Source organism: Anguilla rostrata, chromosome 1, assembly GCF_018555375.3.
Source record: "Anguilla rostrata isolate EN2019 chromosome 1, ASM1855537v3, whole genome shotgun sequence".
Classification (NCBI taxonomy): domain Eukaryota; kingdom Metazoa; phylum Chordata; class Actinopteri; order Anguilliformes; family Anguillidae; genus Anguilla; species Anguilla rostrata.
This window is the reverse complement of record NC_057933.1, coordinates 23,822,660-23,848,455: the sequence shown is the minus strand read 5'-3', so window position 1 is coordinate 23,848,455 and position 25,796 is coordinate 23,822,660. Positions and strand designations below refer to the sequence as shown.

At 42.3% G+C, this 25,796-nt stretch overlaps 3 protein-coding genes across 5 annotated transcripts; 1 reads left to right on the top strand and 2 right to left on the bottom strand.

The window, feature by feature from the left end:
* Positions 1-276: 276 nt before the first annotated feature.
* Positions 277-6,079, top strand: LOC135252597 (leucine-rich repeat neuronal protein 4-like). 3 transcript variants are annotated; one of them, XM_064330869.1, is made up of 5 exons: positions 277-455; positions 846-903; positions 1,816-1,963; positions 2,512-2,593; positions 2,950-6,079. In XM_064330869.1, the coding sequence occupies exons 3-5, from the start codon at positions 1,831-1,833 to the stop codon at positions 4,010-4,012; spliced, it is 1,278 nt and encodes a 425-aa protein (XP_064186939.1). In that variant the 5' UTR covers positions 277-455; positions 846-903; positions 1,816-1,830; the 3' UTR covers positions 4,013-6,079. The 3 variants fall into 3 exon arrangements, with proteins under 3 accessions (XP_064186939.1, XP_064186949.1, XP_064186956.1); XM_064330879.1 differs by having other exon boundaries at positions 277-490; XM_064330886.1 differs by lacking the exon at positions 846-903.
* On the bottom strand, positions 6,061-10,973 carry crls1 (cardiolipin synthase 1). The gene is made up of 7 exons (XM_064330856.1): positions 9,864-10,973; positions 9,510-9,647; positions 8,914-9,043; positions 7,978-8,063; positions 7,502-7,570; positions 7,146-7,237; positions 6,061-6,472 (listed from the first exon to the last, which is right to left on the bottom strand). Exons 1-7 carry the CDS (start codon positions 10,536-10,538, stop codon positions 6,382-6,384), a joined length of 1,281 nt encoding a protein of 426 aa, XP_064186926.1. The 5' UTR covers positions 10,539-10,973; the 3' UTR covers positions 6,061-6,381.
* Positions 10,974-11,228: 255 nt separating this feature from the next.
* Positions 11,229-25,600, bottom strand: mcm8 (minichromosome maintenance 8 homologous recombination repair factor). Its single transcript, XM_064330840.1, has 19 exons — positions 25,507-25,600; positions 24,466-24,760; positions 24,106-24,192; positions 23,540-23,622; positions 22,275-22,424; positions 22,003-22,106; positions 21,407-21,605; positions 20,763-20,848; positions 19,877-20,025; positions 18,169-18,367; positions 17,757-17,787; positions 17,419-17,559; positions 16,844-16,985; positions 15,841-16,036; positions 15,085-15,304; positions 14,751-14,960; positions 13,302-13,378; positions 12,852-13,041; positions 11,229-11,976 (listed from the first exon to the last, which is right to left on the bottom strand). Exons 2-19 carry the CDS (start codon positions 24,737-24,739, stop codon positions 11,884-11,886), a joined length of 2,631 nt encoding a protein of 876 aa, XP_064186910.1. The 5' UTR covers positions 24,740-24,760; positions 25,507-25,600; the 3' UTR covers positions 11,229-11,883.
* Between the last annotated feature and the right edge of the window lie 196 nt (positions 25,601-25,796).

The window sequence follows — 25,796 nt, the reverse complement described above, 5'->3', positions numbered from 1 at the left end:
AGTGAAATAAAGCATTATAGACCGGCACCTGCCTAGTGTTCAGGTAGTCTGTGTGGAATGCGTCTAACATGTCACATTTAATAGGTAAATTGTCTCACGCTGCTTGTTCATATTACCGTGGAAACACGTTGCCAACTGTACAATTGTACACCCCAAGCTGCATGCCTCCTGTGATGAGAACAGCTGAAACTCGATGCCCAACTTCCCAAATGGACTCCCACCGCATTCCAGCGGAGACTCCCTGCCTGGTATAAACCGGTACGGGAAGGCGGGGAAACGGCCGGAGAATTCCTAGTGCAGTCCGTCACACTTTAGCATCTCCCGCACAGCCACCTGCGCACTGAATATCACCAGCACAGCTATCTGCAGGCACAGCGTCTCTGGCACAGTCACCTGCACAGTGTATCCAGCGCAGTCGCCTACGTGGAGGGATATCCAACACTGCCATCTGAGAAGTAAGCGTCAGTTTTTTATCTCAGGTTTCGCATAGGTGAGTACTGTGTGAGAGAGCAGGCAGCAGTTGCAGGACTGACATACAGGAGGAGGGAGGGGGGCAGAAAAGTAAACTAAAGAGAGGGTGAGAGTGAAGACAGGACAAAAATATAAATAAAAACAATGAGAGAGAAAGAAAGAGAGAGACCAGCATCCAATAAGAAGAATGTCAGAATTGCAGCTGTCAGCCTTTGAGGAGAAAGGATCCTACAATGTGAATACACAAGAATAAACCATTTTAGGCTGTTGAGTCTATCCAGCCTCATTGGAACATTATCAAAGCTTCAATGTGCGTCTGAAGGTAAACTAATGGAAACGAGAGATGTCACATGCCCTGTTCTCATTGGCTCCAGATACACATCTTCATATCCAGAAAAGGAGCCATAAGCTAACAGTGTGGCCAAGGCAACGGTAAATAAACATGCGCCTTATCTGAGGGGACTGGGGTATAGTGGGAAATATGCAACGTTAGAGATCGTGGTAATCTGATAGATGTTCAGGAGCAGTCTTTATAATATCTGACATATAAAACATTAAAGATATTTTAGGGACCCTGTGCAATTACCCTTCTTGTGTTTAAATTGTATTTAAAGTGCTCAATAGCCACAAGATAAAGATGTATATATAGCTTTTCCAAATTTCTGAACTGGAAAATACAATTTCCTTTTGATTTTAAGTGGGTAACATAATTTATAAACACAAGAAAGTATGTCTGAAATGGTGTTTCCATTCTGTAATGGGTGTTCACTTCAAGTTCACTGGCAGTCTGCCAAATAGATGGACTACTAACTGGTTAAAATGTAAATCTTGTGTTTCTTACATATTTAAACCATTGCTTCCAAAAGACAAATACCAAATTCTCCTCACACACAAATATTGTTGCTTTATGGATTAAAAAAAAAACTAATTTAAAATATCTGAATAAAACACAGGGTTACTGTTGCTCATAACCCCAATTTATGCATTTGTTTTCTCACTGAAATTTGCTCCAGACAAGAGTGGTATCCTTGTGATAAGCGTGTAAAATCTCTCCCAATTAATTGCACAGCGTTTAAATTTTTGAGAGCATCCTGTTATTTCCCTCATTGTATGTGTTAACAAGAGCTTAGAATTGGTCATTTTCATCAGTACGTATCTCCTTGAATACACTGATCAGTGAATATTAATATGTTTTATTTTCTATTTCTGTCTAAAATTGTTATGCTTTAAGACAATATTTTAAGATTTGCAACATGTGAGAGTGGTCTTTTTGCAAAGGCACTGACGTTTCAAAAATTGAATTTTAAAGTTAATATTCTTACCCTCCATTTTTTTTTCCTATAGAGAGAAAGGGACAATATGCCACTGCTCCTCATCTGCATTCTCAGCCTCAGTGTGTTCTGGAGGGGAGGCTGTCAACGAGGAGACGAACAGATCCCACAATTTAACTTCACTGTTATCGACACCACCACCATCACTGGCACTCTACCAGGTACCTATTAATAATGTTGGGGGTTACTCAGCCAGACCAGAAGTTCAAGACCACTTTGGCTTTCAAGGTTCTCTCGAGGCCTGAGCACAGACAAAATCATCAACTTTCACATCCTGGGCGTCATTTATTAAATAAATGAATTACCCTGATTGGTTACATACATACTGTACATGCATACAGTACTGTGCAAATGTCAGAGACCACCCTTTCCTTTATTTGTTTTCTAGTGAAGACAAAAAGCCATTAAGTACGAGTTATTTCTTTTTCAGTGTCAGACAATAATGCAGCAAACATATTTAACATAAAATTAGGCAAAAAACTCCACATGATGAGTGGCTGATTTTACTGTAAATTGAATAAACAAAAGGGTGGTCTCTGACCTTTGCACATTACTGTGCATTCATACACACACACACACCACACACACACACACACACACACACACACAAACACACACAAGGTTCTATTCTACTCAACTGGCAATGATTAAATTTGTGTTGCCTGTGTTCTGTGAAAGGATGACCTTAACTACTTATCATTTATCACAGACTCCAATGATTCTATGAGTTTGAGAAATCAGACCGAAAATATCTCAAGCAGCACACCTCTCTCCATTACTGAAGATGTAAGGTAAGACCTACAGTATTCATTTGTGAATTGTAAAGGGTGCAGATTCCTAATCACATTGTGATAAGTAATAGAAAACCTTGAGGTAAATCACTGAAGATATTCAGTCAGGAATTCAACATAATGAATATAATATGTCTACACTAATAGAGTCTCGTCTTTAGTGTTAGTGCATGTTGTTAGTGTCCCAATTTTAATATTGGAGTGTTGACTGCAGTATTAATGTTGTCTGAGATAATAGGGATTTACCATTATTGAAGAAAAAAATGCAACTGTCTATCAACAGGTATCGATCAGCGAATGACATGGGAGTTCATTAATAACGTGTTAAAAAGCAGGTGTGCTCTATCTAATTGCAGCCATGAAGATTCATGGTCATCTACACCTCCCACCAACACAATACCAATGATGACACCATCACTGGACACGGTGATGCTTACCATGGCGCCAGCCAATACAGACCCAACGCTCACTGAGTCTGATATAAACACCATGTTGACCACGGAAGCAACCAACACAACCACCATACTCCTCACATCAGCGACCAATAGAAGTGCCAGCTTGATCACAGCAGCGACCAGCAAAACCGCCATGCTCACCACAGCAGCAACCAGTTTAAGTGCTCCAACCAACAGCATCCCTGCTGTCACTTTGACTGTAGATAAAATAAACCCGCACAAAGACAATGACAAAGAGACAAATTCTCCATCGCTAAATGGGGAAGCAACCACAACCCAAATGCCTTCCATCACGTCCCCAAAGATGCCTGCATTCAACAGCCAGAACAACACGGATTACAGCGATGACAAGCACGAGGAGGAGGAGGAGGAAATGAAGAAGGGGAGGAGGGACATGCCCAAATGCGTGCATGACCCTTGCGCACACCTGCAGCTGCCGTGCCTGTTGGTTTCCCAGGGAAGCTGCATGTGCCCGGGCCTGACCCTCAACTCGGTCACTCCGGCACCCCCTCTCGCCGTGGACGCCCAGGACGTGACGGACAGCTCGGCGGAGGTGCGCTGGTGCGCACCGTACTCCTCCGTCTCCGGGTACGAGCTGCAGGTGCGGGAGGAAGCGAGCGGGGCTCTCACCAGCCACGCCCTGGAGCCCACGTTCAGGAGGTTCAGGCTGACGGCCTTGGGGGAGAGCCGGGCGTACTCGGTGTGCGTGGTCGCCAAGAACCTCGCGGGCCCCTCCCGCCCGCGGTGCACGGTGCTCAAAACCTCCAAGGGCACTGCGGCCGTCACCTACTACCTGGCTGCAGCGGTGGCGGGCTTGGCGGTGCTGGCGCTGGTGCTCGCCGTCTGCCTGTGCCGCCACTGCAGGAAACCGCCGCTGGAAAACCAGCGTAACACAAGCCTAATTTCCATCCGAAACCCAGCCTACTACCACCCACAGGAGACAGCAGACATATTGAAGGTATAGGACTAGCTCACATAAAAATACCTTCAATGCTGTGTACTCTTGCACTTGGTAGTATGTACCACCAAGTATGCAAGCGGGTAGTATGCACAACAGTTCTCCTGTTTTGGAAATGTACATTTGTGCCATCATTTTACCAGGAACGTAATTTAACCTATATTAGCTTCAAGCACATTTGCTTAGTTTTTCATTCATTTTTTGACTAATCACATTCATACTATGTTGTTTGAGGTAACTAAAGATTCAGAGAAAGAACAAAAAGAAACTTAAAAAAAAACAAAAAAACATCAGTTTTCATTCAAGAGTTGACGTTTACATAAATATTTATAGAATATGTTAATAAAATACATAATAAGACACTAGTACATTCATACAGCTATTCAATGCTATTTCTGAGCATTTAAGGAATTATTTTTTATTATATTTTATTCCATTGCATTCATCCATATGTTTTAAAATAATTTGGGCTTCAGGTTGGAACACCTCTTTTCACGCATAACATTTTCCACTATTAAATTTTCCAGGCACTTAAAGATGGTGCTTCTGGAATCTTCCAAGAGAATTTTCTTCTAACAAGACAGAGGATAAAAGAGACATACACTGGGGTTTACTGTGGAAGGTTAAGCATTGAAGTTCTGCCAAGCATTACAAGTCCGCATGAAAAGGGGAGACTAAAATTCCTTATTTATGATATATGAAATAAAATGCTTTCCCAATGTCTTATGGTTGGGAAAACTCCAGATCATGTAAATTAAAAGACTCATTAGCTTGTTTACATCTCTCACATTGACATGAGACAGAGGCCATCTGTTTCACACACACAGACACACACGCACACAAACTAATGTATTTCCAGACACATTTATTCTAGAATAAGCTTGGCTAAGGAAACTTGAAGTAATCCACCTTTTGAGTAGTCCAACAGATGGCGTTACTAATTACATTTTTAGTCATGTTATTTGTAATCAGTACCTCATTACATTTTCCAAGTATTTTGCCCAACACTGGATCTAGAGAAGAGGGAACTGGTCTTTTAAGCAGTTGGTTGTACTGTAAGTGCAAATTCCACATCTGTCACTGCTGTTTTATACTTGAGCCAGAAACCTAACCTGAACAGGTATAGCAGTTATATACTTTCATAAAATAAACGTCACATTTGATAACGGCCTTCTTAAGGCTAATGGCTAAAAAGTTCTGCTTCCTTTCGTTTTATATTGTGTATGTATATTGGGCAGTGCTCATAATTGTATTTTTTTTAAGTCACTACTGAAGATTTCAGATTATCTTTTAGATTAAATAGTTCAGAAACCCTACCATTAGTATACACACTGTTCTGTAAGGGTATTGTATTTTAGCTTTTCTAAAGTGGGCTCTACACATACCACACCTGCTCAAAAATACGAGCTGGAGAGGTGTGCTTGGACTCAAATATAACTACTGTGCAATATCTACAATCTATGTTACCCATCAGAGCCATTATTACAATATGTAAGAACCTAAATTAAGAGGTCAAAGAACAGCCCATTGAAACCGACACACTGGCCTGTATATAATGACCTTTCACTGATTAAATCCCGATGGATCCGGGATTTGATTCTGTCAAGTCTCAAGAGTCTTGGACTGATTTGTTTCTCTTGTTGCACGTCATGGGGATCCATGATTGATGTTCTGCCTTTTAGGTTGAGCTGGGATGAGTTTGTGAGACCAGACTTATTCCAGTCTTCGCTGAAACTTGCTCCTCTAGCTTAATGAAGACACAAGAACGACTCTCATCTTGTCTGAAACGGGGCTGGCCAGTGAGTTCACCCGTACAAAATATTTCATTGGGATCATTGTTACTGTTCATTTATTGACTGGTGTCCTTCAGTGCAATGACATTAAAAAGCACCATTAATGTCTAGAATATACTGGTCCCATCTCACGTGGAACAAAATGTAAAGACATTTATATGCTTAAAAATCATCTCACGGTCATAATCATTGTAAAAGAAAATGTACAGTATATTACCTCTGTCAGAGGTAAAGTCAAATATATTGTATCGGAGAGAAAAATAAAAGACAACTGCCCACATTTTTTATTATTCAGATCAGTAATTTGTTTACAATTGGTTCACTGTGATATAAAATTGTTTTGCTGTTGATAATGTTCTGCCTTAGCCAGTCTGGAAAGGCATCGTGTCTATGATTGTGAAAATACCCTTAAAATCCACATCCCCTAATGCATTGATTCCATTTACACTACAAAAAGGACTTTCATGAATTTAATGATGGAATTAAATTCCAAATCTGTTTGAGTATTTACACAACTTGATTATCCAAAGTCGCCTGCCCCCTTGCTGTTCCTCCAGAGTTGCTACAATTTCCGTGGCAACATCACTTTGTGTTGTTCAGAACTTCGACGGTCTTTTTTCCGTAATGGTAGTAGCTGTAACCTGAAGCTGTGGTCGTCAAGGCTGTGATAACCCTGCAAACAGCATCGGCACAACACTTTTACGCTCATTTGGTTGAATGCAACATTTATTTACATGTGCTTGCATTTCAAATTCATCTGCATTGCTGTGTTTTTACATTTTCTTAAACGAAATTATATTCTATGCAGCACATTTGTACAAAGACAGCAAACATACTGCTGTAGGTTCACTCTGAGGACCCAAGAACATGCAGTCACAAAAACTAAACCTCAAAATGTTTTTACTAAATGCTAAATTTGAAAGTTTAAATAAACATACTTGTCAGTGACAAGTAATAGCATACTGTACTTAAATTAAGAGACTTTCAGCACAAGTGGTCTATACACCCACTGTTCAGGTGCAATACACAGTAAAACGTTCAGTACTGGACTCATATTAGCTATTGAAATTGAATTAACACTGGACATTTTACTGTGTACAACTGCATATGACCACCACAGCTCATACATGAATTGAAAATACAAGCCAAAGTGTGCATTGGTACCAGAAAATAAATCTATTCAAGACGTTACATTTGATCACTTAACAACATGGCTTGTACACTGATCACTAATATGGAGTATTGACTTAGATATGCTTCACTGCACTAAGGTGCTAGCCATGGCCCTGTAGCCTGTGGTAGGGGTCAGATAAAGGGTAATGGGCGGGCTCCTAGTTTGTACTCACCATAGTGCCTGGAGGAACACGCTGTCTGTGTAGTGGAACACTGGAGAGGCCAATGATGCCGCCACCAGGACGAGCTGAATCGCCGTGTTCACCTGTCAATCAATACAAAAGCCACACCCTTCAAACAGACTGGCAGTTTATTTCCTGGTATGTTCATATTGGCGACATAGTCAGAGTAAGACGATTGTCTGCAGTCGGAGTTGCGGTTCAACCGCGCGTGTCGAGTTCCTTGAGCAGACTAACCACTGCTGGCGGAATCATAAAGCGTCCATTGTCATTCCCATACATTGAGTATGGTTACGGATATCTGTTCAATGATTCAGAGACAGCAGCTCCAAATGAAATGAGTCCTTTACCTTGCTGATAAGTGTAGGCTTCAGCTGGGCTGTGGCATAGCAGGGGTTGAAGAATTTGCTGAGAGTTATCTGTGGGTTATAAGAGGACAAGTACACAATTAAACGTGCTATTTCCACACACACAAATGACACACATGACATGAAATCACCTTTCTGTTGGAGATTACAAACACCCCTGCAGGGGTAATTCCAGAAATATACAGAACACTCCTAGAAACTACAAATGCCTCCCATACATGGAATTCATCAAATATACATAACACCCATAACACATAGCTGTTTGGGCTACTACAGGTCTTACCATAAGGCGGCTAGCGCACCACCAATGGCTGGTGTCCACTCAGTGTACTTACTAACTTCTAGCAAAACCTGGTGTGGCTCAAACTTTAGGAGTGGCAATTCCTGCCATGAAATCCAATTAGAGAGGCCAATCACAAACAGCTGCAATTTAGCAGTTTATCAGTATGTATACTTGCCGGAGGTGGGACTGTTTTGTAGCGAACGTAGAAGACCGCCGCGATCAGAGCCACGTCTCGCGAGATAACCAGCGCTGTGAGTGGCGCTGAAAAACAGTCAACGTAAGCATCTTGTGAATTATGACTACAATCACAAACAGCAACCACATGAAAAGTGATGAATTTGAAAAAAAAAATTCTGAGATAAAACCTCAAACATTAGTCAAAAGGGTGGTAATTTAGACTATCCAGTATTACCATGTGAGGGTACCCTAGACTCATTTGTCTTAGTCACTGCAGATATGCATCGGAGGAGGGACATGTCACAAATTCAGCCTTCCACCTGCCAAGTTGGCCCTATTCCCATCAGCTTTTTCAGAAAGGTTTTAGCTGTACATCTGAGGAAGCACTTTTATCTACTCCATATGAACTGGTTTTTAAAAACTTCCCTGGTGAGAACAATCTTGAAAAAATTTCATTTAGATTCCTGTTCTTAATAAATGACCAATTTCTAAGCTAATCTTTCTAAGCAAAATATCTTATAAATTGTTCATGAAAAGCCGAACCTTTGAGAAATTCCAATTTGGCTTTTGTGCTTACGACAGGACAAAGACAATCCCAAAGTTGTCAATGACCTTAATTAACGTGGACACCGAAAATGTCTTTATCATAAGACCTAGGCCTAAATGCAGTTGACTACGAAATCCTTCTGGTCAGGTTTCAGATGTGGGTCAGACTCTCTGTCCTGAGATGTGAGAGAGAGAAACTGGCCACACACCTTAACCCTTTGGCACAAAACATGTAGCACCGGGCAAAAACTCTAAGTGTCATATTGCTGGTTATTTTAATCTTGAGGCACACAATATGAATGTAACCAAGTCGCCTTTTATCATTTGAGGAACACTGCCTGAGCCCAGCTGGAAAATTCCCAGGCAAATACTCGTTTGTGACTTTTACCTGGGATGAGATGGGCATAGGTCAGACTGATGTACAGCACACTGATGAGGATTTTGTCAGCCAATGGATCGAGAGCACTGCCTAAAACAGACTTTTGATTGGCCCAGTTACGTGCGATATAACCATCCAGCTGTAAACAGAACACAACACATAATGACATATCCCACAATGCAATTACCTGGGAACAATGCTCAGGACTTTTTGGACTGACCTGTGGCAGCCATACATGTGATATCAAAACACACATTTACATTGAGCTTTAAAAATAAAGTCTGTGCACCAGTTTTACCAGTTACTTTCAACTAATATTCAATTAGTTGAGCACAATGCACTTGGCTCTGCAAGGTGTAGCCTTGGCCAATTAAGATGGACTTCTCAATAACAAAATTTAATTTCAGTCTATAAGATACAGCCCCTGGATAATTTCTTACAAGTTTAATAATGGGGAAATACAATATAAGTACAATTACGACTCTTCAAGTCATGTCTTTGAGCTAGTCTTGACCTGTAACATCCAGGTGCCGGAATCTACCATTCAGGAAATCTTAACACACACCTTATTATTACCCAGAATTCACAAGTTCACTATAACTCACCAAATCAGTTGCTCCAGCGAGAGCAAAAAGGCCTAGAGAGATGTGAAAATACTGCTCCACGATCAAGTAGCCAAGAACCGGTGCCAGTGCGATCCTGGCCATACACAGGAAATTTGGAATTGTCCACGGATTCTCATACTAAAAACAAAACAAGCCAACAAAAAATTAATATTAAAAACGTCCTAGGATCAAAAACACCATTTGATGTTAATGAATAAAAAGTATTATGAACACACTTTGTATTCCAAACAAATGTGTATTTGACCTTGGCGATGATATACCGTTCAGATTGGTCAATTTCGAAACCGAGTAAACATATTTTCAAATGCATGGGTACTCAGAGAGTACACTTACCAACTCTTTAAAATGAAACGATCCTTCATTAGCCGCCGGTGGGATGTCTCCTTGCGTGGGTGTAACATTTTCCCTTTTCGAGTCCTGTTTAGAGTCGACCTCCTGTTCGTCAGATGATGGCTTTCCAGGGGAAAGGTTACTATAGCTTCTGCGCTCTTGTTGAAGTACAACTGGATTTACAGGTGCTTCGCTGATACACAACACATGTCTGAAATCCAGCGAAAGTGGTGCATGGCTTAGGTTTCTTCCTCTTAACCTACGGAGTGCACTTGCGTGTATGTTATTGCAATGAGTTTCCTTTTCCTGAGTTTGACAGACACCCTCGGGTTGTGCTGGCTGTACAAGTGTGGACACGACGGGTGTAGACCGGCCCTTCCCAAATCCAGTAAGCCCAGTATTAATCGTTGATCGGCGAGCACGTAGTTTGTCTGCAGGAAAGTGCATTAAGCTGGGCCACTGCCCCAAAGAACAGAATGATGTTTTCAATCTCTGTAACCATTTTTTCTCTGTTCGCAGGGTCTTCACTGATGTTTTATGGCCCCAGGACGTTGCAGCGTCTTTCCAAACATTTGAGCACCGGGACACTGCTGTAGACGTAAAACAACTGTTCGGAAAAGAGAGTACGTGCCCTTTCGCACAAGTTATCAAGCTGTTTTTGCAAACTGCCAGGAACATCGCAGCCAACAATCTAACCGTTAGCTAGCTGTCGGAGTAGTAATATAACCGGCTACACCTTTTCCAACTACCCCCTCCCCTGGGATCAACATTTGATATATTTCTTTATTTTTTCCACTTACATTTCCCAATTTCCAAATCCAAATCACTTTCTGTCCCACTCATCGAGATACATAAGAACGTCCCACTTCCAAACGTGCCACATTGCCGCATTCCGTTTTAACTACAATTTTACGACAGTACAGTACAGGACCATAGAAGTGATTTCCACCTTATTTTCCTGTTTTCAATCCTCACTGATCGCGGGTTATCTTTTCCACAGGCGAATTTTAACTGGAAATCGTACGGCTCGATTGAACCTACGGATGAGCAGTAGGCGATTAAAGACTCGTACATTCTGCCAATATCAACAACGAGCATGAAAACAGAACGACTTTGACGCGGAAATGAACGAAGAAAAGTGACAGTCGAAATTCAGACCACAGATGCATTGTGGGACAGTGACAGATTATATTAATTCAATATATTTTCAATGCACTGTAAATGCCTGCGCTAATTTTTACAAAAAAAAAATATATATATTTTTTCCATATATATATATTACAAGATTTCCATTTTCATTTTAAAATTAAAATAAAATTTTGAATGCAATTCACTTATGATTATCTGCTTATATAAGTACATATATCATATAATGAAATATTAAGTGTTTATAGACAAGTTTATACAGTTTAAAGCATTTTTAATCATGAAAAAACTGGTTTAAGCAGATAAGCAGGTGTGTCCAAACTTTTTACAGGTACTGTATATATACACACACACATATACATACACAGTGATTCACTCTGGATTGCCTTGTGATTTTATTATTTCATTCTTAAGCATTCAAAGCTTAAACAGTTAGTCACAAAGTAAAAAAAAGAAAACAACTACTTAAAGGAGTTTTTTAATTAAATAATAGTAATACAGGCTGATAGTTGAATTTTAAAATGACAAAATGTGTAATAAAATAACTTTACAAGTTGTCAGTGGAAGAAGAAAAATAGAACACGTAACCCACTGACAGTTTTGCTTTGCTTTTTAATAAATACAGTTAGCTGAGATCCAGTCATCCTTTCCATGCTCACTGAAACTTCGACCATGGTCGTGCTTATTCAGATGGGGTGTTGACCGTGGTCATGCTTATTCTGATGGAGGTGTTGACTGTGATCATGTTCATTCAGATGGAGGTGCTGACTGTGGTCATGTTCATTCAGATGGAGGTATTGACCGTGGTCATGTTCATTCTGATGGAGGTGTTGACCACGTTCATTCTGATGGAAGTGTTGACCGTGGTCATGTTCATTCAGATGGTTTGAAGCTGGTAAACCTTTGAACCCTTCTTCAGAAGGTAGCCCTGCTCATTCAGAGAACTGATAAAACCTTCAAAATCTGCAACCTGAAATAAACCAGACAAGAAAACCAGTTTCACTTTCCCAGGGCTCTCAATCCACAAAATCATAACAACTTTCCAAATAAAACACACTATGATGGAAATGGATTATACATTTCAGGTAATATTGACCAGGTACTGGGTAACACACAATTGCGATTTGATACAGACATGCCTACATGTGTACAATGCCACCATACATTCATTCTAATTGGTTCCCAAACTTTGTCCCCTCAAGGCCACCCCCAAAATGACCTTTGATTAGATTTTTTTCAATATCCACTACAGACCCAATATAGAGCACACTAGTACATGGAAACAATTAAAACTCATTATGCCATTACTGTATATGAAGGATCTATACAAAACATACAGCTATTTAATATAAATAATTATGACAATGAGCTCAGTATTACCAAGGATGTATAAGCCAGGCAAGGTTGATTTTATATGAAAGTCTAAAAAACATTATTTAATTGTATAAGTACATAAATATATAAATTAAAGAGTACAATTGTGTCCCCTAAAGTGGTCAAGCTGGTTTAAACTGTGTTTTCAACACTTTTAGCTGCTCAACCAGCTATTCACCAGCTGACCAACCTATATGGTTAGCTAGTCCACCAGTTGACCACCAGCTTACTCTACCAGCTTAAGCAGCTTTGACCAGCTTTGCCCAGCCAGAGACCAGCTTTGACTAGCCACGTGCTAGCTATGACCAGCTAGAAGTGTCAAAAACACAGCTTAAACCATTTTAAACCATCTTAGAGAATCTCAGTTGGTCTTAGCTGGAATTTTCAGCAGGGTAGACTCTGAAAGTGGCCGCTGAGCCACAATAGGGTTACCCAGCAGTCTGCGGGTAAAAGCCCAGAGGCAGAAGCCACCTGAATGTTGAGCTCCCTGGAGAGCTGGCGCAGCTGCTGGAGCTCAAACGTGGTCTTGTAGGTGCGCTCGGCGATCTGGTTGAGCGCTGCCACAAACTTCTTCACCTGGGACCGCTTGCTCATGCCCGACCCCATCTGGGAGCGGTCAAAGTCCAGCCGCCCAAACTCGTCCTGGTAGGTGTCCAGCATGCTGTGGTGGACATAAACAGAGTTGCAGTTGCTGCCGTAGGAAACAGGAACTAGGACAACAACTTGTACAAATGAGAGATGAGTACACAGAGCAAGATGAATGAAAGGGTTCGTGAATTATGGATAAGACATACAAACAAAAAATAAATGCACAGTAGTTGCATTTGGAAAATGATAGCATTTTTAGGAACGCTTTGAAAATGTTGCCCATATTCTTGTTACACGTAAAAAGCACAAATGAATGAGACTGCTAGTCCCTACCTGTGTTTCATGATTTCCACGACCTCTTCGGCGTCTGTTTTGGTAGCCTTTTCTCGTAGCTCCAGCCTTGCCCTTGCCTTAAAAGGAGGACACAGCAGATAAACCCAAGTTCGCAGATGACCGTTGGCTCCCAGGCATGTACATGGTGACCATTCGTCCTGAGGGTAGTCCTGACAGATGTCATTTAGCTAACTGCTGATTGGTATGAAAAGTGATTCAGGTTCTATCCAATTAAAGGTTCCAATTTTAAAATTTAGCGGCAAAATCTGACTCAATTTGATCTAAAAAGGAATTTTGTTGAATAATTAAAATACGTCTGTAAAATGCCAGTTCCTGATAGATGGGAAGAGAGTGAAATCATTACGACGATCTTGCATAATGAGAAGTTATGGAATCATGGAATTCTGGAGAGAAAACAATGAAGCAATTAATTCGAAGTTTACATCACCACCAGTCACACTGTCACGACTGCACACTCTCTAACACGAAGGAAGGTCTATGAAAGAAGGTTACAGGATGTGAGGTGGGACTCAATGCACCTTGCAAGTGTTCTTCACTACTCAAGTCAAAGATGAACGTGAAGCTGTGTTTTCTCTGATGTTTTAACAATTGTGTCTGAATAATTGTTACAATTTACTACTCAAACTCCTGTACGTTAATTATTTTGCACTGAATATCTGCTTAATGTTTCCCATATTTCAATATACATTTCTTATATTTATTGTATTAAACACTTGCACAAACTTTGTAAGGCCTGTTGTGTTTCTTTTGCACCTCTGCACCTTGAACTAATGCACTTGTTGTACGTCGCTCTGGATAAGAGCGTCTGCTAAATGCCTGTAATGTAATGTAATGTAATGTTGCATCGCTTAAAGTATTAGTGTATTAATATGTATTAATTACACTATTAATGTCTCTTAGCCAGGAAATTAGTTCTCACCAAATTATTTGATTAAAATGAAAATGGTCAAATAAAAAATGAAATAAATGAATGAGTTAAAAACAGCATAGTCAGGAGTGAGTCAGTGCAGAAGCATGCAGAGATAAGACGTGGACGGGAGTGCAGGGTTATGCCAGGCTGGCATTAAGGCATTAAGAGGGGAGACAGCGATAGACCCCAGAGAGAAGGTGACTGAGTATCAGCTACATTGTTTGAATGTGAAGCATAGTGTCCTATCTACGCATTGCAACTGGCTTTAACTATGTCCTTAGCTGTGGTTCAGAGTTCACCCCATATCTCCTACGTGTATGAATGTGAGAGTGTGTATGGGCGTGTGTTTACAACAAGTGAGAGACTGCAGCTGGCATGAAGCAAATTGTGGTTAGGGGTGTGTGTGTGTGTGTGTGTGTGTCCATCCGTACTCTCCTAGTCATGTGTCCTCACCAGGTAGCAAAAACCCATATGGGTGTGTGTATGTGTGCGTGTGTGTGCATGTGTTTGCGTGTTACCTCAGTGAGGCGTATGAGAGACTCCAGTTGGCGGGTGGTGATGGGCGTGCTGTCTGCGGCCTGGTTCTGTTTGCGCAGCTCCAGGTAGAAATCCTGCAGGACCTGCGCAGCCTCTGCAGACAGCGTGGGGTGCACGTAGTGCCGGGCGTAGCCCACGTACTTCCTCAGCAGCTGGTGGGGGATGGGGTCCAGCGCCTCCCCGGGGAGAACCTGCGAACCCCGCCCCGTCCCAAACACCCACCAATCACACGCACATCCCGCTCATGGCCAACCCAGGAGTAGAAAAGGGGCGCGTTTGCCCCCGTTAAGAGGCCTCCACGGACGAAGACCTCACCTTCAGCCGGTCGGATAAGGGCTTGTCCGAAACCACCTCGAGCAGGGAGACGTTGGAGTCCTGCGTGGGGGTGCGGGCGACCGTGGCGCTGCTCAGCGCTCCCTTCCTCCCCGAGCGCATGGCCATCACGTGCTCCGACAGCAGATGGTCGTGGTCTTCATTGGGCGTGTCCAGCAGAATGAAGACCAGGTCGAACCTGGAAAGGAGCGCGCTGCCCATCCTGCAGGGCACAAATCGGCATACAGTAACCGGGGCCAAGTCCAATTGGTCCACAATTAGGTGAAGGCGGGTCTGTGACCTTCACCAATGAGATGACTCCCCTCCCTTCCCAACTCAGCAGTGAGGCTAGGCTGCATGCAGTACGCAGTATGCAGTGCGCTTCAGTATATTGTTGCAGTGCATTCAAAGACAGCATGGCACACAACATCACATAAGGCAGAAATGAAGTATAATGGATCAGGAACTGGCCTTATCACCTAAAGGTTGCTGGTTTGATTCCCAGGTAAGACATTGTCATTGTACCCTTCAGCAAGTACTTAACCTGCGTTACTTCAGTATGTATCAAGCTGTATGAATGGATACTATGTGCTCTGCAAAAAAGAGCGTTCGCTAAATGCCCCCTAATGTAAACCTAATTACATAAACCTAACGACATTACCGAACCAGTTACTTGTAAGTTAATTTTCTTGTATTTAATAACTGCTTAGCGATCTGACAGGTGAGCACTGGAACAGGTTAATATTCGCAGGTTTCTACTTGAGGTTCTCGGAGACGGTCTTGCCCTTGTTGTAGTGCCCGCCCACGGGGTTGGCCGCGGCGATGATGGAGGTGCGGGCAGGCAGGGTGCAGACGATGCCCGCCTTAGCCAGACTGATGCTCTGCTGCTCCATGGCCTCCAGCAGGGCCTGGTGCTGACTGCCCATCTTATCGAACTCATCAATGCAGCACACACCTGAGCGAGATGCAACTGCCTTATTACATTTCTACAAGCTAAAATACACCTGGTGTCCTCTTTCAAGAATAACTGTTCAGATAATATATACTCAATATATCATAATTGTGCCACTATATTGTGTGTGTACACACACACATACAGACACACATACAGTACAGGACAGAAGTATTAGGTAGGGGAGAATTCAGTGTACATTTATTGAATAACAAACCAACGTATAAAAGTTTTATTCAAATTTTTGCCTAAAATAACATAAAAAAGATGAGCTTTACTTAAAAATGATCTTAAACACGATTTCCTTGAAATAGCCTCCTTTATCTTTAATTACAGTTACACCAATTATTGGAAGTCTATCCAATCATTTTTCACAGTGGGAGGTTGAGGGGTGGGAGGGAGATGGAGGGGTAGTTAAATTGACTGAAATATTATCTACTTTAAGTTTTTTTTTTTTAAAACCATAAGTAGCCTAATACCATTGGCCTGTAGTGTAAGTGAAGTAAGTTGCAAGAAATATGTTAAATAAGGAGGAGATAGGCACAGATGTGCAAAGCCAAGCAAACATGCGGCCAGATTAAGCAAAAACATGCAAAGAAGACTTCCAGTTAGTGTTGAGTACACATTCAGAAGGGTCCAGTCGATGGGCGGTAATGTTAACAGGAGAAGACCAGGAAGAAGGATATCACCAGAGGCAGAAGACAAATATCTTGTGGTGTCTAGCAAAAGAAACATGAGAAAAATCTCCCCAATGGGAAGAAGTTTAGAATCCCCGGCTCTATTATAGGGAAAGAGCGCTTCAGCGAATACCTTGATCTCCTAAAACCAAGGCCCCGGCCTCCAAGGCGTAGTCTCCGGACCCGCTGTCCCGGGACAGGGTCACGGTGAGCCCCGAAGTGGTGGTGGTGTTCCCGCAGACGTAGATGCCCCGGGGGGCGACGTTACACACCGCCTGTGGGGTGAATGGCAAAGGGCACGCTCATGTAAATGACCATCCTGAAAGAGTCTCCATACTCAATCCCGATGCTTTATTAACCAATGCAAATCCGTCATACCGTTTCTGCAGGCCCACCACATAGCACTGTTTTCTCACTATACACACCCGAAAAATGCTATATCCCCACAGTGTACAACACAGTGGACAGAGTTCAATGTCAGTTTTGCTTTTAACTAATGTCTGTGATGCACTTTTGCACGTTTTAAACAAAAATTTTATTATTATTACTGCACCCTATTTTTCACTGTATATATATAAAAAAAGCAATTTTTGCCAGAACACACTTGCAGCCCATTTAGTGTATATCAATTATTATTATTACTATTCTAATTATTTTTACGACTACATAAGTTGTCATGTCATAATCATGACTATCCTTGTCATCTACCTGTAGCATCTGGCTCTTGCCCAGTCCTGGGTCTCCGACCACCAGCATATGAGGGTCTCCTCTGACAGGAATGCGGTTCTTATCATCCACAAACTTCTGACAGCCTCCGAACAGAGCAAGCGCCAGTCCCGCCTTCACCAGCTGGAGATCAGAGACACAAACCGCCATACCTCACCCCCGAACTGCAGAAGGCCCTAGCACATCCTGAGAAAATGGCCGTGTAAGTTTCAAGTTTCAATACTTCATTACCATAACAACAAGGTTGATTGGAAACACATTAGCACAAAACACAGGATAAGCACAAAACAAATGTATGGTGAAACCATGTCTGTTCTTACCAAATGCCCATAGATGGCTGGACAAAGAGAACTGTAAGACAAGTGACACACACAGAACAGTTAGGCTCATGAAGCTACTGACAAAATAACATTGAGCAAAACACATTCACCATTTATGACCATGATATATCAAGTGTAAAAGAAAATGAAAATGATTCATGCATATCAAATGAACGTGAAAAAGTCATCATTGGCTAATCATTGGCTAATGGCTAATGATCCCTATGTAGAATATAAAGTCTCAGAACTTCTTTGTCTTTAAGGGGCTGGAGGACATGATAGTAACCACAACAACCACTTTGTCTCAATCGACTACTTGACTGTAACCACAGCAACAGTGATGACAGCAACTGCTCCCTCCCCTTTGACCATGTGACTCTGGTCAGCCTCGACCCTGACCACCCCGGCTCACTTGACTATCAGCTTGAACAGGTCTTCCTGGGCTTGGATCTCCTGTATGGCGTAGAGGTCTTTGAGGGAGAACTCCAGCGATGCCCCCTGAGCTTCCACCTCCACGGCCTCCTTCGACTTCTGGCCCTTGGAGTTGCTGACCGAGTTCACCTCCACGTACAACAGGAACATACACTTGTCCTTTTTATTCCTCCCATTTGCTGAAGGGGATAGACAGACAGAGACAGAGAGTTCCTATTGAAATCCACTTTCACTCCTCTAACACTACAATCCTGCCCAAAACTATACATAATTCAATTCCACCTCGCTGAATAAATAAACAACCAAATTTAGTTTTTATAGAAGATGCAGAAGTGGTCATTTCCTGAGGCAACACATAGGTTGCAAAGCCTTTATCTTCAAATAAATACGTATTTTATCTTTTTAAAACTACCAAAACATTTTATCATCTGAAGCAATTTGACTGAAACATTCACACACATCCATGCTTTGTTTTGTGAAACAACTTCAGTTCAAGGTTCCATACAAGCTGCACACAGGTATTAATGCACTGCTCTCTTGTGCAAATAGACAGCAACTGTAAAGAAAAAGCAGCTGCTATTATCTACGGGAAGTATTCAGGAGAGGATAAGAATTAGGAGATTGCTGCCCCTCGATGGCCGGAGGTGTCCCTGCAGGCCACCTGGCCCTATCCTGTAACCATGACCTCAGTTGTACCTCTGGACTACATAAAAAGACAGCTGACCTCAGTTGTGCAGGGGCTCTAAATTTAAAGACAGATGACCTCGGATCTCCCCCTGGTCTATGGATACAGTTGATCTCAATGATATGCTACCGGAGTAGTCTATGTGTACACCTCTATATCCCACGCAGCTTAAGATATTTACAGACATCACCCTTTATAAATGAAGGGACAGTATCTCTGTCCCATCAATGAACAATAAAAATGAACGTCTTGGAATATGGTAATCAAACATAGTACCATTTTGGAGTGGACACAGTGTTGTTAAGAGAAGAGCAATCACAAAGATTTTACCTCGAGAACTGTCAACCAGGGGGTTAAGAGCAGTCATTCAGCAGTTAAGAGAAATGCGATCACAGATTGGTCAAAGAAAGATGACCATTTGACCATAGACTTAAGTTGAGACATGTCACAGAATGGTAAAGAAGACAGAACGGTTAAGCAGTGCATGTTCGGAGGGGTTTAGAAGAGAGCAGTCACAGAATGGTAAGCAGGGGAGAGCATAGTGAGATTAAGCACAGCCTGGGCACAGAGTGGTTTAGACGAGAGCAGTCCCATAGCATTCACAGAATGATCAAGAGGGGAGTAGTCACAGAGGATTCACAGAATAATAAGGAGAGGAGCAGCCACATATGATTCACAGAATGATAAGGAGAGGTCATAGAGAATTATGAGCAGTCACATAAGGATTCACGAAATGATAAGGAGGGGTGTAGTCACAGAGGATTCACAGAGTGATAAAGAAGAAAGCAGCAGTCAAAGGATTCACAGAGTGATAAGGAGGGGTGCAGTCACAGAAGATTCAGAGTGATAAGGAGGGGGGCAGTCACAGAGGATTCACAGAGTGATAAGCAGGGGAGCAGTCACAGAGGATTCACAGAGTGATAAGTAAGGGAGCAGTCACAGAGGATTCACAGAGTGATAAGTAAGGGATCAGTCATGTGGAGCACAGGCAGAGGCAGCGGACCTTCCTCGTTGGACACTTTGACCACCCCGGTGATGGTGACCGTGTCCCCCGGGACGCAGCTGTCGACCAGGTCCTGGGTCAGCTCACACTCCACGGTCCGGGGGATTCGCCCCGCCTCCCGCTGGTCATCCGAGATCTGCTCCTGAATCCTGACACACAGGGACAAATCGCACCAACACTCCCTGAGTCAATGGAAATCTTTACTCACACAAAGCGTCTGTTTACTGGGCAGAACATAAAGATTCGGTCCATTACCTTCTATGTCTGGACGATTAGTCTTGTAATTACACTCACTCTACTCAGGTCATGAGTCATATAAGCTATTAAATTAATAAGCACTAATAAAAACGTGTTTACATCATCCCAATCCTTCCAAAAAATAGCTGGACATAAAGAGGCAACCCGGGTGTGAACCAAATGTGTTATTATGTAATTTCATTAAAACACCCCTGAGTACCTCAATAAAACGTTGCTAGGACACCGCCATGAAAACCAACACAACGGGACAGTTCAAAGTTTACTCCGAAAACACGGGAACAGGACCATTCTACACCTTCGTGTTAATTAAAATGTTCAGTCTTATTCCAATAAGTGCGTCCGCCTATAAAAACAATATTCCATTACTGCATCGTGAAGCAGTTATGAAGTAAAGCAGGGCCTTCAAAACACAACGCAAAAACAGCGTTCTGCTCCCATAGCCAGAGGGCTTTCGCTGAGAGACCGCTGCCCCATTTACAGCCTAAACTGCATTACAGAAAACTGCTCAACTCTTAAGATTTGCGAGAACAGAATCCTTACGCCTGATGCCAGATGCCGACTGCTGTGTCACAGCGTGCAGTATAAAACTCTGCGAGCTGAACAGCACACAAACGGTGGAAATGCTTACTTAATAGACTGCCAGTCCACAGTCAGCGTGAAGGGCGAGCTTCTGTTGGGTGTAAATGAACGCCCGTGGCATTCTGCCTGCAAACACTGGAAACAAAGACTCATGTTACATTTCATCATAGTAATGACCCCCTATTGTAGCAAATGACTACAGCAGCCAGCACATCCTAATGCATTTTTTTTAAAACTTTTTTAAACCGTACAGGTTTGCCTGAGGCGTCTACAATATTTACTACAGTAAATCCTGCACAAGGCCAGCTTGTTGAAACATCCATCCAGTATTAATATCGATAATATGGTATTAATAATGACAACAAAAATTTACTAATGATGAACTAAATGATTTACATTTTAAGCAAAAAACTTAATTATAGAGTTATTCATATCTCAAACAAATATGTAACTAATAACAAACTGATTTGTACCTCAAACAAAGCGATACCTAATGCAGTGATTTACCTTGGATGGATTGTATAGGTTCAGTGTTTTACCTTGGTGAGGTGGTATGTTTGTGCTGTAAGTGTAGTGGATTAGCTTGGTGGTCATGGTTTACTCTACATTGTGGAGTGGTACAGGAGTAGTAGTTCACATTCTCAGAGCAATGCAGGTACAGTGGTTTAGCTCGATGGGGGTGGTTTGCAGTACCTTGGTCGGAGTGGCGAATTTTCCGTCGGTCAAGGGGAGGGACTGCACGTCTCCACAGGCGTTGCAGTCGAAAGCCATGCGGCTGCAGAGGGGCTTGATATTGCTCACTCTCACCACCGTGCCCCTCAGCGCCACGTACTTCCCGTACAGGTTCGCCCGCAGTGTCTTCAGGGCCGTCAGGGGCTCGTAGTTATACACCCTGCCAATCAAGACATACACTAATACACCCTGCCGAGCAACACATACTCTTATCGCCCAGCTGTAGACTTTTAACCGGGCTTTTAACATCGTCAGCCATTGAGGCTTTTGAAGCGTGTGTCTTTCGGATGAGATGTCCGTCTGTTGGAAGAGACGCTAAACCAAGGTCCTGACTCATGGTGGTGAGGACAGCTGTTCAAAGCACTGATTTGTCCACAGGTGCAAATCACTTGTCAACATCACGTACATTTGCTTACAGCTCAAGTGCCTGGATGGAAAATTACTTGGTGTCGATGTGTTACCTGGCACTGATGTGTATATGTGATACCTGCCACTGATGTGTAGATGTGTTGCATGCTACTGATGTTTGGATGTGTTAGCCAGCACTGATGCATTACCTGGCACTGATGTGCGGTATGCTGACGATGGGCAGGGTGCCAGTGGGCAGCCCCTCCTGGCCCTGGAGCTCAGCAGCATGTCTCTCCAGGTCCTTCGTCAGGACCTGGCACACACCGCCGGGAAAAAGAGCAGAGTGTCACAGCAGCAGCAAACCGGAAAGCAGCGAATGTCACAAAGGCCAAGTCACGCCGAAACCTAGGGGCCGCGCGGAGACCGAGGTGGGAAAAGCATCACTGGCAGGGCGCTAGCGTGGCTGCAGGAAGAGCCCCACCTGGTGAATAGCCAAGCCCAGACAGTCCAGAATCTTCTCTGGCATTTCTCTCAGCTGCGCCGCCAGGTCAGGCAGGGCGTCGGAGAGTTGTGGGTCCAGGACCAGGTCTTTGTAGTCCACCAGGATGCTTCCCTTCCTCTCTATCTCATCCTGGTACAAAGAAACAGGGTGACACACTGCAGTGACACACACACAAACAGAGGTTTCTCAGATACCAGTGCTCTGAGCACTGCAGTGACACACACACAAACAGAGGTTGCTGGGTGACCAGTGCTTTGAGCACTGCAGTGAAACACTCACAAGCAGAGGTTGCTGGGTAACCAGTACTCTGAGTACTGCAGTGACCCACGAACAAACATAGGTTGCTGGGTGACCAGTGCACTGAGCACTGCAGTGACACACAAACACAGGTTCTCTCTATGAATTAAAATTCATACATCTGAGCACTCATCTATCAAGCATGCACAGGCACACGTTTCATCACAAACTGTGCAAGGTAGCTTTCTATCCATTCATCCATCATCTATACCCGCTTATCCTGCTCAGGGTCGCGAGAGGCACTACAGCCTATCCCAGCATGCATTGGGTAAGAGGCAAGAATACACCCTGGACAGGTCACCAATCTATTGCAAGGCAGCAAGGTACCTTTACCCAGGTCTGAAGTATGGTGTCCTTCACTAAAATGCATCTATAAATATTTTTCCCTTGAGCATGCCTGGCACAGTTATCTGTATTTTAGTATCAAATATCCTCAATAACACATCTTTCCCTCAAGCAATATGACCTCTGGTTCTCTAGAGGTATTTTCCCATTAATGTTAAAGAGACTAAAATCGCTGGTTCCTACCAAATATAGCTAATTATATTTCATGGTAAACTTCAATGTGTTCACATGGAGAACAACTTCATCGTGATCTGAGTCACACACATGATTGTGATAAGAACAAATTTGACAACAGTTCTAAGCACATGTTAGGTAAATGAGGCACCTGCCATTTTTGGTCCTGGTGAAACAAAGGTAAAGGCCATCCCTATTGTGCTTTACTATTGTACAAGAACTCCATGACCCTCTATATCCAGTTTCTCAATAACATTGTCAGTACTGCTTCTTAGCAGACCAAAATGAATAAGAATCTAATCTTTCATAGAAGGATTAGGGATACTGTTTGTATGGATAGGATCATTAAAAAAGATCGATATTTAACACATTAAATATTTAACACGTAAACAAAATAAAAATTTCTGTTAGAGAAATAATTTACATACTTTATCATAAAGGTCAATTCGTGATGTGAAGTACTCTTCAAAGGCCTGAATCTTTTGGATATATGGAGAACTTTCAATATAACCTGAAAAAAGTCAGAAAGGACAAAATCCACATCAAGTGTTATTTTTTAGAAAAACAACAATAAAATGGACATTGTCGTACACTTCAAACTTTCCTGCCCCCTGTACCTCAAGATTTCTTGAGTTTCTTCTATTTCCTGAATGTATTCATGCAATTTTAAAATGTATTCAGAGTAAAAACTAGCTCGATTTTAATATAGATAGCTACGTCAAAACTGGTGCATCTTCCTTCTTTAGTAAATTTAGTAGGCATATTACCTGCAGAACACCCAATAAACTTAAAATGAGTATCAATTAACAGAGAAGAACAATGATTACAAATTGACTAAAGAATATCAACCAAAAGAAAGAGAAATTTATATTTTATCACAGAACAACCAATGAATATTAAACAGCACAACTGATAATATATTACAGGAAAATCTATTTATCTAATTAGAGATAGCACTGATATTGTATTACATAAAGTCCTTTAGTACATGTACCTTCAGAGAAGTAGAGCCTCCAGCCTTTGTACTGGCACATGTGGTTCAGTGTTGTCTGTGTGGTTTTCGGCTGCTGTGACCCAAATCCTGGTTATGAATTTACAAACACATCAAAACGTATTATTTTAGATACAAATCCTGAAATGAACCAAATTTGCAACACTGGTGTTCTATTTTAGTCTTTTTCATTCAGACAGGAATTATTTATTATTTAATTCTGGTTAATACACAAACTTAAACCTCCACAACATGGAGTCACTGTAATCTTTTTCCTCATTTTCATCCCCTATTTGTTTATTTAAACACGATAACTATGCAATACGTTAGCTGGGTGAGAGTACAATTGAAAACGAGCTTCACCTCGTTCTGAAGTGTTGGGTCGAGGGTTAGCCCCCCGTCCTCTCCAGGGTCGTCCACTCCAGCCCCGCCCATTGCCCCCCCTCCACCCTCCGCCAGCACTCCCCCTCCACCCTCTGCCCCTCCCCTCATTCTCTCCCTTCCCACTGTTCCATGAACCCCGACCCCCTCTCCAGTTGCCTTCCCTGTCCCCCCTCCATTTATTTGCACCCTTCTCATTTCCCTGTGGCCCCCCACCACCCCTCCAAGTCCCTCTTCCAAACTGCTCTCTACTCATCTTCCTCTTCTGACTGACGTCCTGTGGACGGAGAAAGACACAGTCTTGAATGGGTGGAACCTGAAGCTCAGATGGATCCCATCTGGCCACCCTAACACCTCAAGTTTGATTGACTGTAAACATCCTTTTGCATCAGACAGTGTGTGGCTTAGGCCCAGGAAATAAAGTTACCCTCCATTGCTGTTCACATTGGAGGGGCTCTCTCAGAATTCTGTGGAAAGCTATCTTCAACAATAATGCTATCAGACTGCATAATGTGTCAAAATTCAGATGAGATTAATCAAACAAAGTACATTATTATAGAATGATATCTGCTTTGTTTAAAACATAGCATTTTATCCAGGTCCTGACCTCCATACTCCAGACCATATGCTGTCATGCTTATCTGTCAATGGAAATGGTCTATGAAGAGCATCAATTCATATTTCTGTTTAAGTGTCGCTGCCTAGCTACACAGCTGGCTGGTTTACGGCAAGCCACACACAGGTTTTGTAAAACAAAAAACAAGCGAACTGGCAGTTCAACTGTGATTTACAAGCTAACAGCTAGGATCGCTAAATTAACAAATAAATAGCCTATATCACCAGCTGGTAAATGAGCAAGAATATTTACTAACAACTGTACTACCAGTAACTATCAGAAGAATTAATGTATGAATAAAATGCATTCTTAAGCACACTATTAGATATTGAAACGTATACATTACGATTACAAAAACAGTACTAACATATCTAAAAATGAGAAAATCGTTAGAGTTAATACACAACCTGGTTAGTTCAATGAAAGGGGTCTATTGACATTTTCAATCCATATTTTCAGGCATCGCGCGACAATTACGTAACTACCGTTTCCGCCAATCCTTAAAGCGGAACTAGTGGTTTGTTTTGCATATAACGCGCACTTTCTTACTATTGGTGTACATATTCCATAGTTAATATTTACACCAATCCTGTAGGTCACACTACGTATTCGAAGAGAAAAGCAACATTCTCAATATGAATTAATGACGTGAAGTCCCGCCTCCTGAAATTAGTAGCCAATGAAAACCGTCTCGATG

Coding starts and splice junctions, on each gene's coding strand:
- LOC135252597 (XM_064330886.1), top strand. CDS start 1,831: ATGCCACTGCTCCTCATCTGCATTCTCAGCCTCAGTGTGTTCTGGAGG. Junction 1,964..2,511: donor CATCACTGGCACTCTACCAG/GTACCTATTAAT, acceptor CATTTATCACAG/ACTCCAATGATTCTATGAGT. Junction 2,594..2,949: donor TCCATTACTGAAGATGTAAG/GTAAGACCTACA, acceptor ATCTAATTGCAG/CCATGAAGATTCATGGTCAT.
- crls1 (XM_064330856.1), bottom strand. CDS start 10,538: ATGTTCCTGGCAGTTTGCAAAAACAGCTTGATAACTTGTGCGAAAGGG. Junction 9,648..9,863: donor CGTTTCATTTTAAAGAGTTG/GTAAGTGTACTC, acceptor TTTTGTTTTTAG/TATGAGAATCCGTGGACAAT. Junction 7,571..7,977: donor ACAAAACAGTCCCACCTCCG/GCAAGTATACAT, acceptor TATAACCCACAG/ATAACTCTCAGCAAATTCTT.
- mcm8 (XM_064330840.1), bottom strand. CDS start 24,739: ATGAGTAGAGAGCAGTTTGGAAGAGGGACTTGGAGGGGTGGTGGGGGG. Junction 14,961..15,084: donor CCTTATCCGACCGGCTGAAG/GTGAGGTCTTCG, acceptor CGGGGTTCGCAG/GTTCTCCCCGGGGAGGCGCT. Junction 13,042..13,301: donor GTGGAAATCATGAAACACAG/GTAGGGACTAGC, acceptor TGTCCACCACAG/CATGCTGGACACCTACCAGG.